Genomic DNA, 21,053 nt, shown 5'->3' on the forward strand with positions numbered 1-21,053 from the left:
CCCAGAAACAGTATACTTCAGTAACCTAATTACTATCATTAAGAGCAATCACTGTATCCTAAAGAATGAACACACTTGCAATAGAAGACAACTGTCTTCCTCTGAACAAGTAATCTGTAGAATTAAATATTTTGTAACTGTTCCCAGTATGCTCAATGCTATGTAATAAGCATATATGCAAAACTCTCTCCTTTTCCCTTGAGTTGCTTACAAGAAAAGAGATGTGGCAGAAAGAAGTACAGGTGTATGATGAGAAGAAGAAATGAGAGCTGTCTGGAAGAAGATGTTTAAGCAATAACTTTCTTCTAGAACCTATGCAGACCAGAATCCCTGTGCTGTAAATAACTAGACATTGAAATCACAAATGCCCTCAGATGTCAAATTCCACAGATATTTATTGAGAACCTACTGTGTACAGGGTATTCTACTTAACATGGTCATGAACACAGAGATGAGTTAGGAGTTCCAAGTTCTTTATAGACCTTTGGAAGATGAAGGTAACTATAAAACGAGGCAGGATAAGTTAAGGGCCATGAGAGTGATACAGAGGGCTTTGTAGCTTGAAAGGAGAGAAATTATTTTCTTTGGAGGGTTCCAGAATGGAAGCTGTTTCCACATTTGTAAATGTGCTCACTTCTGTTTGGATGATTAAAGGTGACAAGGCAGTTTCTTTGCTGTGCCATAGCTCTGTTTAGTATTTAATCCTCTTCCACTAAGCCCCGCACCCCACCCCCCCAGCCTTTCTTAAGAAAAGTATTTCTGTACATTAAATCTTTCAAAGCCTTTAATGGTGTTGCTGAAACAATCATTTAAGCATTTAAAACACACACCACATAGTACACTTATTTTAGAGGTAGCAGTGGTTAGCCACTGGAAACTAATCATTGGGTTTGATAAAGGGAGGAATTTTATGTTATGGCTTATGACAGAGAATGGAAAAATGCTTTAGTGAGATGAGCTGGCATTTAAAATTGGAGCACAATAATAGCAAAAAGTGCTGAAGTCAACGAACTGCTTAGAAATATGGTTACTATTTGCTGAGAGAGGCCTTTCAAGGTGGCCAGATATATGCGTTTGCAACCACAGTCAGTTCAGTTCTTCCCTAAACATGGGACTGTGACCCTGATTGATGTCAGTGAGAGTTATGTACTTGCAGAGAAAAATGTTTAGATCATCCATGAATCCAAGGCAAAAAGCAAATAGGTGTAATAAGAAACAAGTTTTAATAGAGTTACACGTTATACATAACTTAGGTTAGAAACCATGCGAAGGTGATGGTGATCTTTTGAGTCTTCTGGGCTTGCTTAAAAATTCTCCTTTTTTCTCCAAAGCTATTATACTCTGAATTGATTCTAGTCCACACAACTGAAAGAAGATAAAAAAGGTAGAGTGGGGTATGGAAGAGATTCTTAGCATTTGATTTATGACTTGGACAATATGAAGGAAATGGTCATGAGGATGAGAATTTCAAGGAAAAGTATCAGCAAGTGGAAGAGCCTCAGAAATTGACCTTGGGCAAATTGCTTTACCTCTCTGGACCTCATTGTCTTCATTGGTAAAACTAGAGTGTTAGAAGTGAGCCCTAAGGAATTTTTCAGCTTGAGAATTCAGTAAAGTAGACTAGTTAAAATGGACAATAGGACCAAACGTAGTTTTTGCTTGTTTGTTTTCTTTCCAGTTTCATTGAGATATAATTAACACACAATATTGTATTACTTTAAGGTGTACAACATAATGCTTTGAGATATATATGGCTCCCACACTAAGTCATATTCTCCAGTTTAGTCTTCATCAATAATGTGATATTTTGGTCTCCCTTTGCCGTATCCTCATCTTATTTCCCAGTATGTTCAGAATTTGAATGTGCAAGAAGAGTGCTGTTCATTTGGCTCTCTCAGACTCCAAAAGCTGGGATGCAGGGGGAAAAAATTGGCTTTGGTGAGAAGGGATTATTGGTTCCTCTGAATCTGGATAAGGCGATATGTTTCCTCTCAATCAGGAGATGGCACTAATTGTGAAGAACTAGAAATCCTTGAGGTATGGTGGAGTTTCAGGGATTCAAAATCATCTCAGTCAGGTAGGAGGCCAAATAATCAGCTGAGAATGAGTCATCAGGCATGGACTTGGAAAGTTAAAAGGAGAAAAGATTTATAATTGCCTCTATATGGAGTATGCTCAAGAATCCACTGAAAGAGGTTTAGAGGTGGGGACCAAGATGGCGGAGTAGAAGGACCCTGAGCTCACCTCCTCTCACAACCACACCAAAATCACAACTATTTTAAGAACAACCATCAGTGAACAAGACCAGGACCTACCAGAAAAGATCTTCTACAACTAAAGACATAAAGAAGGACCCACAATGAAATGGGTAGGAGGGGCGGATTCACGATATAATCAACTCCCATACCCACAAACTGGAGAATAATTATAGTGCTTCCACAGGAGTGAGTGTTCTGAGCCCCACGTTGGGCTCCCCAGCTTGGGGGTCCTGCACCAGGAAGACAAGCCACCAGAGCATTTGGCTTTGAAGGCCAGTGGGACTTAATTTCTGGAGTCCCAAAGGACTAGTGGGAAACAGAGACTTTATTCTTAAAGCACACACACAAAATCTCATATGCTCTGGGACCCAGGACAAAAGCAGTAATTTGATAGGAACCTGGACCAGACCTACCTGTGGTCTTGGAGAGTCTCTCAGTGAGGCGGGGGTCAGCTGTGGCTCACCGTAGGGACATAGACACTGGTGACAGCCATTCTGGGGAGCTGCTACTATGTGGACACTGGTGCTGGTAGGTGCCTTTGTGGAACCCTCCCTCTAGCTCAGTTCTAAGACCTGGCTGCACCCAACTGTTCGTTAGCACCTGTGTAGGGATGCCTCAGGCCAAGAAATGAACTGGGTAGGAACAAGCCCCACCCCTCAGCAGATGGGCTGCCTAAAGACTTCCTGAGCCCACAGCCACCTCTAGACATGCTTCTAGGCATGATCCTGCCCACCAGAGGGCCAGGACCCAGCTCCACACTCCAGGGGGCAGTCACCAGGTATAAGAAAACTATGATCCTACAGCCTATGGACCCAGCCTGACTACAGCAGGCCAGATCCTGCCCTGGGGCCAGCTGGGCCCTGTTCCTGCCCATTGTCAGGCAAACACAAGCTCTGGGATATCCCGGATACTGTACCCAACTGTGTCAGTAACCAGCCCCTCCCCACCAGTGATCTGACACAAGCTGTGGGATCCCTGGGCCCTGTAGCCAGACTCCAGGACCCAGCTCTGTAAGCCAGTAGTCCAGCACTAACCCCAGAACCTGACTTCACCCACCAGTGGGTAGACAACAGCCCTGGGGTCTACTGGACCCTGAGTCTGCCCACCAGTGAGCCAGCACTAGCCCAGAGGCCCCCTGGGGTTCAGCAGTCAGCTGCTTCATGACCAGGCCCAGCCAACCAGCAGCCAGAAGGCTCCGCACAAGGCAGGGCCTGGCAACCAAGTGGATTAGGGGCCAACCAAGACTACCAGACCACCCACATAGTCAGCCTCCCGCAACAGAAGGACCCACACAGCCCTCATAGGGGAAACCCCTAGAACATATAGCTTGGATGATGAGACGGGGGTGCACTGCTGGGACACATAGGACTTCTCCTACAGAAGGCCACTTCTTTGGGGTCAGGAAACATAATTAACCTACCAGATAAATAAAAATACAGATAGCAACTCAGGCAAAATGAGGCATCAGAGGAGCATGTTCCAGATGAAGGAACAAGATAAAACCCCAGAAGAAGAGCTAAGTGAAGTGGAGATAGACAATCTACCTGAGAAAGAGCTCAGGGTAATGATCATAAAAATGATCAAAGAACTTGGGAGAAGAATGTATGCACAGAGCAAGAAGTTAGAAGTTTTTAACAAAGAGTTATAAAGAACAACCAAACAGAGATGAAGAATACAATAACTGAAATGAAAAATATACCAGAAGGAGTCAACAGTAGACTAAATGATACAGAGGAAGGGATCAGCAAGATGGAAGACAGAGTAGAGGAAATCACTGACATTGAACAGACAAAGGAAAAAAGAAAAAAACAGAAATGAAGACAGTTTAAGAGACCTCTGGGACAACATCAAGTGCACTAATATTTGCATTATAGGGGTATCAGAAGGAAAAGAGAGAGAGAAAGAGGCTGAGAACATATTTGAAGACATAATAGCTGGAGACTTCCCTACCCTGAGAAAGGAAACAGTCATCCAAGTCCAGGAAGTGCAGAGAGTCCCCTACAGGATTAACCCAAAGGGGAACACACCAAGACACATAGTCATTAAAATGACAAAAATTAAAAATAAAGAGAATATTAAAAGTAGCAAGGGAGAAGCAACAAATAGCATACAAGGGGACTCCCATGAGGATATCAGCTGACTTTTCAGCAGAAACTCTGCAGGCCAGAAGAGAGTGGCATGATATATTTAAAGTGATGAAAGGGAAAAACCTACAACCAAGAATACTCTATGCAGCAAGGCTCTCATTCACATTTGATGGAGAGATCAAAAGATTTACAGACAAGCAGAATCTAAAAGGATTCAGCACCACCAAACCAGCTTTACAACAAATGTTAAAGGAACTTCTCTAGGTGAGAAAGAAAAGGCCACAGCTAGAAACAAGTAAAATCACAAAATGAAAAAGCTCATCAATAAAGGCAAACATAAAGGTAGGAAATCATCCATGCACAAAGCTAGTAGGACGGTTAGAAGACAAAAGTAGTAAAATAATCTATATCCGCAATAAGCAGTTAAGGGAGACACAAAACAATTAGATGTAAAATATGATATCAAAAACAGTAATCATGAGGGGAGGAGAGTACAACTGTTGGGTTGTTAAAATGCATTTGAAATTAACAGAGCAACAACTTAAAGCAATTATATATATATGCTGCTAAATAACCAGTGGCTCACTGAAGAAATCAAAGAGGAAATCAGAAAGTACCTGGAGACAAATGAGAATGAATACATGACTATCCAAAACCTATGGGATGCAGCAAAAGCAGTTCTAAAAGGGAAGTTTATAGCGATACAGGCTTACCTCAGGAAACAAGAAAAATCTCAAATAAACAACCTAACCCTATAGCAGATGAAAGCTCTTATATATAGAACAGATAAACAACAAGGTCTTACTGTGTAACACTATATTCAATATAGTTCAGGAGAACTATATTCAATATCCTATGATACACCATAATAGAAAAGAATATAAAAATGTGTATGTATGTATAACTGAATCACTTTGCTGTATGGCAGAAATTAACACAACATTGTAAATCAATTATACTTCAATGAAAAAAAGAATGGAAAAAAATAAAATATAGGTGAATTATATCACAATGAAGCTGGGAAAAAAGAAATAAAATAAAACATTATCATAACTTATAGGAAAAAAAAAAAGCCAAAAAGCCCCTAACCCTATACCTAAAGGAACTAGAGAAAGAAGAATAGACAAAACCCAAAGATAGTAGAAGGAAAGAAATCATGAAGATGAGAGCAGAAATAAAGGAAATAGAAACTAAAACAATAGAAAAGATCAATGAAAGTAAAAGCTGGTTCTTTGAAAAGGTAAACAAAATTGGTAAACCTTTAGCTAGACTCATCAAGAAAGAAGGGAGAGGGCCCAGATCAATAAAACCAGAAATGCAAAAGAAGTTACAACCAACACCACAGAAATATGAAGGATCATGAGAGACTACCGTGAACAACTCTACTGTGAAAACTGGACTACCTAGAAGAAATGGACAAATTCTTAGAAATATATAATCTCCCAAGATTGAACTGGAAGAAACAGAAAATATGAACAGACCAATTACCAGTAATTAAATTGAGTCAGTAATTTAAAAAATTCCAACAAGCAAAAGTCCAGGACCAGATGGCTTCACAGGTGAATTCTACCAAACATTTAGAGAAGAGTTAACACCTATCCTTCTCCAAATATTCCAAAATATTGTGGAGGAAGGAACACTTCCAAACGCATTCTATGGGACCAGCATTACCCTAATACCAGATAAAGATATCACAAAGAAAGAAAATTACAGAACAATATCACTGATGAACCTAGATGCAGAAATCCTCAACAAAATATTTGCAAACTGAATCCAACAATACACTAAAAGGATCATACACAGTGATGAAGTGGGATCTATCCCAGAGATGCAAGGATTTCTCTATATCTGCAAATCAATCAATGTGATACATCACATTAACAAATTGAAGAATAAAAAGCAGATGATCATCTTGATAGATGCAGAAAAGCTTTTGACAAAATTCAACATCCATTTATGATAAAAACTTTCCAGAAAGTGGGCATAGAGGGAACATATCTCAACATAATAAAGACCATATAGGACCTACCCACAGCTAACATCATACTCAACAGTGAAAAGCTGAAAGCATTTCCTCTGAGATCAGGAACAAGACAAGGATGCCCTTGTCTTGTTTTATTCATCATATTATTGGAAGCCCTAGCCCCAGCAATCAGAGAAGAAAAAGATATAAACAGAATCCAAATTGGAAAAGAAGAAGTAAAACTGTCACTATTTGCAGATGACATGATAATATTTGTAGAAAATCCTAAAGATGCCAGAAAACTACTACAACTCATCAATGAATTCAGTAAAGTTGCAGGATATAAAATTAATATACAGAAATCTGTTGCATTTCTGTACACCAACAGCTATCAGAAATAGAAATTAAAGAAACAATCCCCTTTACCATAACATCAAAAATAATAAAATACCTAGGAATAAACTTACCACAGGAGGCAGAAGACCTGTACTCTGAAAACTATAAGACGCTGACAAAAGAAACTGAAGATGACACAAACAGATGGAAAGCTATACCATGTTCTTGGATTGGAAGAATCAGTATTGTTAAAATGACCATACTATCCAAGGCAATCTACAGATTCAATGCAATCCCTATCAAAATACCAATGGTATTTTTCACAGACCTAGAACAAAAAAAATTTTAATTTGCATGGAAACACAAAAGACCCCAAATAGCCAAAACAATCTTGAGAAAGAAGAGTAGAGCTGGAGGAATCACACTCTCTGACATCAGACTATACTACAAAGCTACAGTAATCAAAACAGAATGGTATTGGCACAAAAACAGAATATAGACAAATGGAGCAGGATAGAATGCCCAGGAATAAAGTCACTAGTCTACAACAAAAGAGGCAAGAATATACAAGGGAGAAAAGAAAGTCTCTTAAATAAGTGATTCTGGGAAAACTGGACAGCTACATGTGAAAGAATGAAATCAGAACGTTCTCTAACAGTGTACACAAAAATAAACTCAAAATGGATTAAGGACCTAAATGTAAGACCCAAAACCATAAAACTCCCAGAGGAAAACACAGGCAGAACACTCTGACATAAATCACAGCAATGTTCTTTTGGCTCTATCTCCTAAACAAAGGAAATAAAAGCACAAATAATAAATGGGATCTAATTAAACTTAAAAGCTTCTGTACAGCAAAGGAAAAAAAAACAAAAACAAAAGACAACCTACTAAACCTACTAAATGGGAGAAAATATTTGCAAATGATGTGACTGATAAGGGGTTAATATCCAAAATAGATAAACAGCTCATACAGTTCAACATCAAAAAAAAAAACCCAAAATCAAAACAACAACAACAACAAAAAACCAAACAACCTGATTAGAAAATGGGCAGAGAAGACCTGAATAGACATTTATCCAAAGAGGAAATGCAGATGGCCAACAGGCACATGAAAAGATGCTCAACATCACTCATCGTTAGGGAAATGCAAATCAAAACCACAATGAGATATCACCTCACACCTGTCAGAATGGCTGTCATCAAAAAGAACACAAATAACAAATGTTGGAGGGGATGTGAAGAAAAGGAAACCCTTGTACACTGTTGTGGGAATGTAAATTGTTGCAGCCACTGTGGAAAACAGTATGTAAGTTTCTCAAAAAACTGAAAATAAAACTACCATATGACCCAGCAATTCCACTCCTGGGTATATATTCAAACAACAATGCTAATTGGAAAAGATTCACGCACCCCAGTGTTCTTAGCAGCATTACTTACACTTACCAAGATACAGAAGCCACGTAAATGTCCATGAACAGATAAAGAAGATGTGGTATACATATACAATGGAATACTACGCAGCCATAGAAAGGAATGAAAATCTTGCCTTTTGTAACAATGTGGGTGGACTTCGACGGTATTATTCTAAGTGAAATAAGTCAGACAGAGAAAGACAAATACTGTATGAGATCACTTATATGTAGAATCTGAAAATTCTACAAACGAGTGAATATAACAAAAAAGAAGCAGGCTCACAGATATAGAGAACAAATTAGTGATTATCAGTGGGGAGAGGGAAGGAGGAGGGGCAACATAAGGGTAGGGGATTAAGAGGTATGAACAATTATGTATAAAATAAGCTACAATGATATATTGTACGACACAGGGAATATAGCCAAAATTTTATAATAACTATAAATGGAGTGTAACCTTTAAAAGTTGTGAATCACTGAATTGTATACCTGTAGCTTATATAATATTGTTCATCAACTAGACTTCAATTTTAAAAAAAAAAGAATCTACTGAAGAGGACAAAAGGATTTCCAGTTAGGTTGACAAACAAAGTGACATTAACAGTCTTGGATGGGCAGGGCTCTAAGGCAGTCTAGGGACAGCCACCAGGGACAGAAGTGATGAAAACTACTCTATAGAATATATTTTATTAAATTATATTAACTTTCACAAGTAAATGAAGGAATCTATTAGGATTAAATGGTTTTATCTATATTATTAGAAATACTAAAGTATTCTTTTTCAAATTTGATAGTTTAGACAGCCACAAAGTTAAGCCTTGTCTTAATTGATTCAGGCTTTTCCTCATGTGTGTATTCAGTTTTTTTTTTTATTAAAAAAAATTTTAATAGCCCAGTCAACAAAATACTGCATTACAGCAGCTCCAAACACCAGCAGGATGAAGTTTTAGCATCCGTTGTTTCTAATTACATAGATATAGCCAGTAGCTTTATTGTAGTTTATTATTCATTATGTGACAAGTTCAATTGTTCTCATGCAGAAAAGAAAATACCCTGGCTTATTCCCTTTGGCCATTGACTTTTTTAGGATTAAAGTGAGTGCCAGCTTCTCCTTAAGGTAATCTCAGACTATTCTTTTACATCCCTGATTTCTCTCAATTCCTATCATTCTTAAAGTCAAAGTGTGTATTACCACATACAGTTTGGTGGGGATGGGGGAGGGAGAGTAGGGAGCAGGGAAGGATTTCAGGAGGCAATTGGACTTGAACTGTGTGGAGGGAGAAGAGAATTTGGCAGGTGGATATGGGAGGTGGGAGCCAGGAGCACTCCAGGTGTGGCACACTACTTGCCTCCAAAAAGCATGGAGGCAAGATGTCAGGTCATCTTTAGGGAGCAGTGTGCTGAGCAGGCCCTTTGACTAGAGGACAAGGATTCAAAGGGAGTGTGGTCACCATGACTGGAAAAAATAGCCTGAAACCAGATTGTACAAGGCTGCAGGAAGCCAGCTTCTTTTAAGGATAGGTGAGATTTTGATGAGGAAATAGCCTGTAGAGAGGTAGAAAATGAAAGTTCAATAGTTTTGATTGTTGGAATGAGATTCTAGAAGGAAAGGAAATAAGAGTCTAGTAGATTGGCCGAAAAAGTTAGAAGGGAAGTGAGGAGGAGTTAAACAATAAAAATGGAGGGCTCAATTTTACTTGAAAAGTCAAGCAAGTAATGTTGTTTTGCTGTTGATAAAAGAATACCTCTTGATATTTAGAAATACAAAAGTGATTTTAAATAAATCTACTCTGTCAGAGTTTTTGTTTCTTTTTCCCTGCCATTTTTTTTTTCCACTTTTGGTTAAAAAAAAATATGCTGAAAGAAATTAGGTACACAACAGGGACTGAAATAATTTCAAATAATTTTTCTTTTAGCTGGATTGCTGTTATAAAATAGGACTACATTTTGATCAGAACTTTTATGAAGAACTTGGGCATTTTATTACAACATCTGTTTCCACGTTTTAATTTCTCTCCTTCCTTTTATAGGCATTTGCATACCTTTTTTTTTTTTCAGATGAGAAGACCTTTTCGTTTGCCACAAGAAGGCTATTATCCAGAATGTTAATGGACTTTCAGCTATTAAGATGTAATGATATACCTTGAGTATTTAACTATAAATTTGAAAAATCTCCATGAACAATCTCAAAGGAATACTTAGAATGCACTCTTGGTAAATTGGCTCATTTTCCTGTAATTTACTGGAAGTGCTGATATGAGAGCAGTCCTAATGTGAAAAGTACAATAATCCCTGGAGTTACATTGTATGTATTAAATGATTACTCTCAAAGAATAAAACATATGAGACCATTTAGCCTTCATTCACATTTATTACTTAGAATCACAGTAGAGAAACAATCCCTTTTCTTTTGGTGCGCATTAGAAACGATACATTTAATATCTTTTAAAACAAGAGGTACAGTGATGTTACACTTTTGCCTAACAATTGCTGTTTTCCGAAACAAGGACTGTTCTAGTTAGGAACATGATTCTTCTGGTTTTGTGGAGGCCCCTTTCATTCCATTGATAATTGAAATATTTTTAGAAACCCATAATGTAATTTTTCTTTGATGTCAGTCAAAAAGATTAGTCTGCCTTCTAGCCATGAGCTTCTACTACATTGGGGAATTATTTAAGGAGGTAGTCAACTTGCAGAAGCAGCAGTTGCAGGAGCAAAGGGTCTTGTTTGGAATTTTGTGTGATTGTGTTTTTCTTCTTTACCAGGGGACTGAAAGTTGTGGAACCCTAATTTGTGACATCGGGTGTTTTTTGGTAAGCAGCCATTTATGACTCTGGAAGATTGGGACTGACAGGAAGCCCCTTCTGAGATTTTAACAAAGTTCTCGAACAACACCTATACCATGGACATAAAGCTGGATCCTTCCCGAGATGACCTGCCTCTCATGGCCAACACCAGCCACATACTTGTGAAGCACTATGTACTGGATTTAGATGTGGATTTCGAAAGTCAAATCATTGAGGGCACCATAGTGCTTTTCTTCGAGTCTGGAAATAAATCCAAGAAACAGAGTAGTTCCACCGAGGAAACCTACCCATCAGAGTCAAACAAAGCCTGCAAATTTAGGACGCCTGAACCCTGCCATATTCCTGTAACAAATACAAGGACCGTCTCATCTAAAATGGGATATAATGATTTTGTAATCTGTGGTAAAGGTGAAAAAGATACGTCTGGTAAAGATGGTAACCATGACAACCAGGAACAGGCTTCTGGGATTTCTAGCTCAAAGTACTGCTGTGACACAGGGAATCATGGGAGTGAGGATTTTTTGCTAGTGTTGGACTGCTGTGATTTATCTGTGTTAAAGGTTGAGGAGGTGGATGTTGCTGCTGTGCCAGGTATTGAAAAATTTACAAGGTCTCCCAAGCTCAGGAATCAGATTGTACGTGAACTCGTGGCTCTGCCTGCAGATCGTTGGAGGGAGCAGTTAGACTATTATGCTCGCTGCAGCCAGGCTCCTGGTTGTGGGGAACTCCTGTTTGACATTGACACTTGGAGCTTACAGATCAGGAAGACAGGGGTTCAGACAGCTACTGACTTTCCTCATGCCATAAGGATACAGTACACAACCAAACCCCAGGGGCGATCAGTTACGTGGACCTCAGACCAGAGTGGCAGGTAGGTTATCTGGGCACTCTGCAGTCCCCTGCCCATTAATCTTACACACCGGGAGGTGAGTCTATGTAAAGACACTCCTCTTTATTGTGGCATTACCCATCTAACCTTAAATCCTTCGACCCACAGTGAAGCAGGTAAATTCCCAGGCATGCTGAACTCTTAATAGGATTACTTCCCTTAAGTCAGGATGAAAAGATTACTTTATTAAGCCCCTGTATTTCTGAGTTAGGAGACTGAAAGTCAGGTTTAATGGTTAAATGCCGAGCCTAGCTCTCTGTTGAGATCTCTGCTGGCAGCTTCCAGTACTGTAGATGGAAACGATATGTATCTTTGAGCAAATACTTTCTCAAAGTTCCTTCATATTCCCCCTGAGGGATTACATGGCTGCCAAGTTGGGTTGGTGTGAAGCCTGGCAAAGTGCTTCCAAATAAAGCCAGCTCTGCTTTGTGGCTTTCTTACTGTACCTGTCTCTTGGCAGCAATGCCTCCCTGGACTTTGTCAGTTATTATGTAATATGAACCCTCAAACACTGGAAGGATTTGGTTCTGAGGGTGACAGTCTGTCCTGCTGAGTCCACACGTGCCTCTTTGACCATGATTCTGGGTATCTGACACCAAGGAGACTGCTGATTTTTTGTGTGGGGAGAAGGAATTGATGAGGCATCGATGTTCAGAGGGTGGGTATTTAGGCAGTCATTTGTTCTTTTCTTCTTGCCTGTCCTCTAACAGTTGTTCAGGGTTTTTAGAATTTGAGAATTTTCAAATCAAACTTTATTGATTCCTCATTATTCTACCTATTTCTTTGTGCTAATGTACTGCAAAGCAATACAATAATTATAGCAGATCTTGGTTGGAGGAGCGTTCATCTCTGTGAGCTTGTTTTCAGCGCCTTCTTTTATAGCGTTGGACTCCCTTAATGGAGGCAGTGGTCTCGGTAAATTGCTTACGTCTCTCCCCCAACTCACCCCCCAAAAAACCTTCTACATCATATTTTTTAAAGCATCACTTTGACTTTGAGCTCTCATTATCCCGTTCTTTGCCTCTAATCTTACCTCCTGCTCTGGTCTCCCTCCCTGCTCAGAATGAGTTTGCTTCCTGTCATTTCTGCTGGAGTCTGAGGTGGCCTTTGGGATAGTGCAGGGGTGGTGCAAATTTACATCAGTACAAAAGCATAGTGACTTATCTATAGAATAACTTGTTTGATATTCTTGGGAGTCTGTGAGGGAAAGAAATAGGTGTTCCTACTGTATCTTCAGATTTTTTTGAAATTATTGAAGATGGGCTTTTCAGTAAGATTTGACAATATACTGTCTCTGAATATTTAACTAGGAAATTCTAGATTTTATACTCTCAGATATTTCATTTTTGAATTAGAATAACGGGGAAGAAGAAACTATCGACAGTATTTAGAAGAAATTCTCAGTAATGGCCTCAAACATGGCTTTCTTCTCAGTGCTTACTACAAAGAGAGAGATTAGACTTGTGAATTACACTGCATGTAAAGTGTTGAGTAGGAATGAGTTATTGATAAATGCTGGTTTCCTTAAAGAAACTCAGAAGGTCCGTGGGCACATTTTGCTCCTGAAAGGTTGACTTGAATTTACTCTTGATGTCTCCTTTTCTGAAAATTCAGTAAAACACATGATCACAGCAGGAGTTTAAGGTGTATTTTTGGAAGTTTGTGATTATATGTTAGTAAATAAATGGCATTTGTGCAGCCTTACAGGGATAAAAAAATTTTTTTAATCCTCAAAGATTTTTTTTCTCCTTTTTCTTTTCTTTTTTTTTGGGGAATTTTATTATAGTCAAGATAATCTTCCATGAATGACCACCAAATCTCTCTATATAAATTTTCCCACATGCTTAAGAATAAATCTAGATATATACTGGTAACTGTTTAGATACTGTGAGGACTTAAAATGCCCAAGGATCCCAGGTTACTAGACAGAAATAATTGCTTAGTGATATGAGCAAATAGTAATCATCAGGGTTACAATCCTTTATGAATATAATTGTGTGAAAATGTAAAATTTCACAATTGTGTGAAAAATATAACTGGGTAGAGCTTACTTCCTTCAAGGCATAGAGTCTACATTTATTAAACTAAAGTAGTGGTTACATTTTTATCCTTGAATGGCAGAATACTATCCATATGCCTACTATAAATTCTTAGTCTGGATGAGAAACTTTTTATTCCCATTTTACAAGTAACTTTATTCAACAAATTGAATAAAGTTACTGAAAGCTCCTACAAAAATCCATGTGTTAATTGTGAAAGGGAGCTATGTCTCCTACTTTTGATTTTTACCATGTCCTTTATTGTATGCAAAGATTTCAATACATTTAAAAAAACAAATTATATTAGCTTTCAATAAACTTCTATTTTTAAGCAGATACTAGACAGAAACTTAAGAAAAGCTCTAAACTGGTACTTTGCCTTTCAAGTTCCATCAGTGGCTTCTCCCCTTCCCACTCTTATCCTACCCTTTGTTGAGAATAAAACTTGTTATTTTGTTTGATAATATGTAAATAAATAATCAAGAGGTCAGAGGATCCTAGGATGAAATGTAAAATGTGACAGAACAATCTAGCTATATTAAAAATGTATGAAACAACCTCACTGAAGGGAGTAGAGGAAAAAGATACTGACCTAAGTAACTTTGGAAATGAGTTGAATCTGTAAGGCTAAAGGCAAAAGGAACTGTACATAAATACTGTACTGTAGTTGATAGAGTTGCTTCCCATGGGGGTACAGGTTAACAATACTGGTACCACTGTACATGTATCCTGGAATTGAGCAATTTAGTAAATGGGTGCAAGTGATGGGAGCCAGGTTTCTCACTGCTGAAGTGGGAGATTACAGATGAGCAAGGGGAGGAGGCTAGAATGATCCATGTGGAAATGGATTAGAATTGGAGACATCACTATGAACTCATGTTTAGCATACCATAGATACAGATGGTTGCATATAGAAATAATTATAGATATGGTTGTTTGCAAGTGATAGCATACACACATATATTTCCTTGTTTGTCAGCTGAGTGGGTTTAGAAGCAGTGAGTGTACCCTAGCGCCTGGATCTTGGCTTCTAATATATTCTCCAGTAAAGGAACCAGGGCTTCTTGGAGAAACGGCTGGGACTGGGGCAGGCAACATGCAAGATGAAGCTGGAGCATCTATAGTGCCAGAAAATAAGGAAATGCTCAAAGAGCAGCAACAAGAACTTGGAATTACGTGTGTCTGTCAAAGTCCAAGGAGCCATCTGAAAGAACTCCTAATGACTCAAACTGAGCAACAAAATAAAATAGTTTTAATAAAGCAGAAAGTAACACACCATTGTAAAGCAATTATACTCCAATAAAGATGTTAAAAAAAAGTAACAAAACAAAACAAAAAATAGATTTGGATGATAACCCAAAGTATAAAATAAATATCCATGAGTCCATAGTAATATAAAACAGTGATTGACTTAAATAAAGAAATGGAGGAGAATAACCAAATCCATGGTGCAAAAGAAGTCCAAGTTATATAGATACTCTGCCCTTATCGTGGTAGAGCATAACTCCTCACTCCTTAAGTGTGAGCTATTCATAGTGACTTCCTTCCAAAGATGACAGTGTGGAAAGGGGGAAAAAGTAAATTTCCATTGGAGAAATCTGACAAACGTGACCTCGGCAAGGAGATCAAAGTTAACATCAACAGTGATGAGTCACATTGATAGTATGCACCCTTGGTATGGTGTGATGCAAATGGCATCTTTGTGACCTTCTTCCCCAAAACCCATAACCCCAGTCTAACCAAGAGAAAAACATGAGATAAATCAGACTTTCAACAAAATACCTGAGCAGTACTCCTCAAAACTCTCAAGGCCAACATAAATAAAGTCTTCAGAAACTGTCACAGTCAAGAGAAGCCTAAGGATGATGATTAAAATTAAGGTAGTAACCTGGTATAGAAAAGGGACTTTAGAGGAAAACTAATGAAATCTGAGTAGTTTAGTTAATGTCTGGACTTTAGTTAATAATAATGTGTCAACTGTGACAAATATACTAATGTAAGTTGTAGGGCAAACTGGGTATGGGATATATGGGGACTGTGTTTTATCTTTGTACTTTTAAAAATAAATCTAAAACTGATAAAATAAAAAACTCATTAAAGAATAAACTTCAAATTTGAAAAAAAATCATCATCTTTCCATCCTGAAATTCCTCTTTCATAAGAGCTCTCATCCCATTTTTACCAAGTAGCAGTGTTCTCTGGACAAGAACTGAAAATGTATTTGCAGCTATAAGAGTATTTCTTTCAATCATTGTTAATCATTTCTTCTTCCTCATTGTTATTCTAGTTCTAAAATGAAAATAGCTGGAAATATAAAAACTACATTTTCTTACTTTGTTTTTACATTTTCTGGGCTTCCCTGGTGGCGCAGTGGTTGAGAGTCCGCCTGCCGATGCAGGGGACACGGGTTCATGCCCCGGTCCGGGAAGATCCCACATGCCGCGGAGTGGCTGGTTCCATGAGCCATGGCCGCTGAGCCTGCGCGTCCGGAGCCTGTGCTCTGCAACGGGAGAGGCCACAACAGTGAGAGGCCCGCAAACAAACAAACAAAACTACATTTTCTTACTTTGTTTTAGCCATTGTGGGGTTCTGGCTTCTCTTGAACCTAAGTGCTCTTTCTTGCCTCCATCATTCAGATACTGGATTTTAGGTGACCTTTAAAACTGACTGATGAAATAACCACATACTTAACAATATGACACATGCTTCTTGGAAAAAATGTTTACTTTTTTGTGGTGTGTGAGTATGTGTGCCCTTTGAAAATATTTTGATGAGACCTGGAACAGCCAAGAATGCGTAATGGTGTACTTGCTAAGCTAGACAGGAAGAGGCCTTAATATCTTTTTGATTCTAGAGCCTCAACATACTTAAGAAAAAAAATCTTTAAAAAAATGGAAATCTTTATTCAAATTTTATGTACTTTCTGCATTTTCCTGCCTTTTTTCCATTCCAGTGAATAAAATGTTATTTAAAACCAAAGCATTTTTTTCTGTTAACCCATTCCTTTTTCCCTTTGGATCATTATAATAGTCGTGGAACCAGCCAAGTGGTCTAGGAGATCTTGCTTAAGCTGATGACATCACTGAACATGAGTTGAATGGAGGGGAAATTCAGTTAAACATAGGAAATTTATTTTAAAAACTGTAATTATTTGGGTCATTGTTAAAGGTAGCTGACTAGGAAAATACATTATAACTTAAAGTGATATTAAAATTTAAAATTTCCTAGATCAGTATGATGTTTCTTTGTTTTAGACAAAGCCAGAATGATGTTGGCAAAATACTAAGGAGGGAATGATTTTTTTAAATTATATTTATTGTTCAGCTGTTGGACCAAGGACGATGTAGACCTTTGGAGTATTTTTAGTTTGATATCGAAACCAGATGTTAAAACATGTCCCCCCACCACACATACACACACACAAACACGAAAATAGTTTCATTGTTTTGTATCTTACTATTAAGTTTTAAAATTAAAAGAATGAGCAGAAGATATTTTAGAAGAGATTTCAGGTCTAAAATGAACATTTCTGTAATTAATACCTTTTTCCCCCCTACTTGCATCAAGAAACCAATGTAAAATTCATGAGAACTGGAGGAGAAATACCCATTAATTCTATAATATCATAGTATAACTGCAAAGGAGGAATTGATAATCCCAAACATGAAAATGTTTGGAAGGGTTCTTTTTCAGCCTCCTTATCCCCTTGCTGCACTGTCTAGATGGGTGTCTATTTCTCAGAATCCCAGTTGAGTCTTGCGAGAAAAGGCAATGATGGACTGTCTTAATTTAAACAAGTAACAAAAATGACCAACCAAACAACAACAACAAAAAACCATGAATCACCAAACATCAACAGAAGATAACAAATCAAAATGACCTATAACCAAAAGCCTGGAGTGTTGAAAAGAATCTAAAAAGTGAGAGCCAAGAGAACTGAGTACTCAGAGCTGGGCTGCCAACTAGCTATGTGACTTCAGATAAGTCATTTTACATCTCTGGAGCTTAATTTCCTCGTGTGTAAAATGAGAAAATTCCGTGAGAGGACCTCCAAATGTTTTCCATACATGAAATCCTACACTCACAAGGGACTTCCAGATGAAAAGTACTATCTTTGCCTGTACAAACAGCTTGCTTATTTTGCACCCAAAACACCTCTGTTAAAGGAGAGGTGACTTTCTGACTCAAAGCCACTTTCAGTCCAGTCCATTTTGACCATACACAAAATCTATCCAAGTCAAAGCAGCATTCTCCTTGAACTTGCCATATATGTTTATTATGATTGGTGAGTCACAGTTTTGGTGACTGTGCCATGAAGAAGAATGATAATAAAGAAGGGGTGTGTGTGAGAATGTGTGTGTGTGTGTGTGTGTGTGTGTGTGTGTGTATAGGGGTGAGAGAGAGTTGTGGTTGACACTTCCTGTTTTAGTAGTCTGCTCTTGGTTTTTGTGTAATAAGAAAGCAAGAGGGTTGCTTACCTACAATGGAAATTGTAACTTAGGTTTAATGAGAACATGGAGCCATAAAAAAGATTGGGTGCAGGAAGGAGTACAGACGGAAAGGAATTAGAGGAGGCCTGAAGACTTTGTAACTCTGGGGAGTTTATAAAAGAATCTGACCCACTGAGCTGTCACATCTGTGGTCCCCTGGCTTCCAGTGACCAGATCAGTGTGGGAAGACATCCCATCAAGCCACACCCACAGCAACAGGGGGCTCATCACCTCCTACCCGAGTCTGTTGAAGCAGCCCTCTCCCCAGTTGTTGATCTGTGATAATCAAGTCTCTGAAAATGGGTGATTTTTATGGAACGTGGTGAAACTTGAAACATTTTTTTAAACTAAAAATAACCCCCTTTCACTCCGACCGCAAAAAGACATGCATATAGTAAACTGAAAATAAAGAAAATATATGGTTTGAATCTATTCCCTACAAGTTTTATAGATGGCTTTAAAGATGGCTTCTCCTAAAAAGACAAGCAAACATGTTAGTTTAGTTGATGTCTTAGTCGATTTGGGCTGCTACAACAAAATACTGCAGAGCGAATGGTTTATAAACAAGAGAAAATTATTTCTCACAGTTCCGGAGGCTAGAAGTTGGAAATCAGGATGCCAGCATGGTTAGGTCCTGGTTAAGGCCCTCTTTTGTGTTGCAGACTGCCGACTTCTGGCTGCGGCCTCACATGGTGGAAGGGGCTAGGAAGCTCGGTCTGGCCTCTTATAAAGGCATTAATCTCATTCATGAGGGTTGTGCCCTTATGACCTAAGCACCTCCCAAAGACCCCACCTCCTAATACCATCACTTTGGGCATTAAGATTTCACATATGAATTTGGATGGACACATTCAGACCATAGCAGCATAGTGTATCTTATCCTCATTTGACTATTCCGCATACACACAAGAAGCTGAAGTAATTGTAACTCTGACAGGTTCTTCCTCAATTTAGAAGTTCTTTCAACGCAACAAGCCACGGGCCTGCCTGTGACCCCCATCTTACCCTGTTTTCTTTCTGATTTTCAGTGGCCTCCTCCCATTCCCACAACTCCTGTGCAGTTAGTCTGGGCTCTCCAGGGGGGTCTTCCATGCGGGTGGGTATCCCAGGGCATGTAGAACGAGCCCTGGTGAAAGAGAGTTTTCCTTTTCATGTTGGAAGAAATTGTTCAGTTGGGAAATAATGAAGTTATAAACATCAGAATTGCAGGCTGGCGCCTAAACATCTATCCCATAAGCATTTTAGCAACATGGCCGAGGTGTAAGGCTGTGCATGTTGAATAAACACAGCTGCATTTCTTTCGGTGATTACATACCCAGATAACTGCAGAGCATGTTTATAAATGCACATAGATTTTCCTCCCCTCTTGGGACACAGGGGCGGGGGGAGGGAGGGGTGGGGAATGTGTGTGTGGTAGGAGTCACCACGTAGAGAGTATGATTTTCAGGAGGGTTTAACTCCGTGAAGACCTTATGTCGACCAGTTCTCCACTTTCTGTCGGATGCCCAAAATTCCACCACTAGACCTTTATCCAGGGATTAAAGCTTTCATCCCTGTTAAAATGTAGTTACTTAACTTTAGATTGTTTTAGACGTTTGCACCATGACGTGTGACATGCATAAGAATATCAGATTGTGAAAGCTGAAAAAGCCATCGGTTATGAAGTCACTGGCACTCGGTTTGAGTGTGTTGAGGAGGGAGGAGTGAAGCTGCAGCTGAGAAAGAAGAAAAGGCCAAGAAGGGAGTAGACTGGGAACATGAAGGGAATCTACATTTTCAAGAAATTTTGCCTAGGATTGTTTTCCTATTTCTGAAAACATTCCAATAAGAAAGTGATTCAGTCATATAAGACAAGGGTATATTTATGGGTGTGGCTTTTAGACAGATGAATTGATCTATACTTTCAGAGTTATAGCTCTAGAGACCAAGTGGAAAGCTAGAAAGAAAACATATAGACTTTGGCAGAAAGGATGCCCCAGCCATATAAAGAGGGGAGAGAAAGAGACTTGTGGGGACAGTGGGAGGATTGGAGGTGAGAGCTTCCTGGGGTCTGGCCAGGCATCTAATCCCCTTGGTGGGAGACTTCAGGCGCCAATGCAAAAAGAGCCTTCAAGAGGATGACAGGGGATCAGGACAAAACTCTAGAACAAAATATCTAGAACTAGGCTGTTTAGAGGGGGAAATAATAGAGAATTGGGGAGGAAATGATGGTGATAACATGCTTTTTTAAATCCAGTCAATGGAAGGATTCCCTCCCCACCTCCCTATTTGTGTACGATACCCAGACTCAGATCTGCCTGCAGCCTCAGTAACTTACTACTTCATAACATCATCATTTCTAAATTTCTGAGATAGGTCTAATTTCAGACACTCAGTCCCATTGTTGGACACTATACTGTTTGGGGTTAGGAAATTGAGGTCTCTGTGTCCATACAAGTGTCCTTTGCCATATGGTGTGTAAAGCCCTTTCTATGCAAATTAAACAGGTAGGAACTCTCCTTCTCCCTTGTCCCTTCCTGTGACCTGCTTGGTACCCTTAGTTTCTTCTCTTGTTTAATAGCTTCATGATCCATCTTCTCCCTTGAGGCAGAAACCTGAGAAAATTCTGTTATCTATTGCTGCATAACAAATTACCTCAAAACTAAACAGCTTAAAAGAACAAAACTTAAACACAGTTTCTGAGAGTCAGAAATCCAGGAGCAGCTTAACTGGGTTGTTCTGGCCCAGGATCTCTTACAGTGTAGCAGTCAGCTGTCTGCCGGGGCCACA

General features: G+C 38.9%; 1 protein-coding gene across 1 annotated transcript in view; it reads left to right on the top strand.

The window, feature by feature from the left end:
- Nucleotides 1–21,053, top strand: part of LOC309963822 (aminopeptidase O-like) — a gene marked incomplete at its 3' end in the record, with an annotated part of 71,440 nt that overhangs the window by 44,728 nt on the left and 5,659 nt on the right. The window contains exon 2 of the mRNA XM_082842353.1: nucleotides 10,825–11,737. Coding sequence (XP_082698479.1) covers nucleotides 10,962–11,737 — 776 coding nt within the window. The 5' untranslated portion in view covers nucleotides 10,825–10,961. The remainder of the gene's footprint in view (nucleotides 1–10,824; nucleotides 11,738–21,053) is intronic.

This window comes from Leucopleurus acutus (genome assembly GCF_964270905.1).
Source record: "Leucopleurus acutus genome assembly, chromosome: 7".
Lineage (NCBI taxonomy): Eukaryota > Metazoa > Chordata > Mammalia > Artiodactyla > Delphinidae > Leucopleurus > Leucopleurus acutus.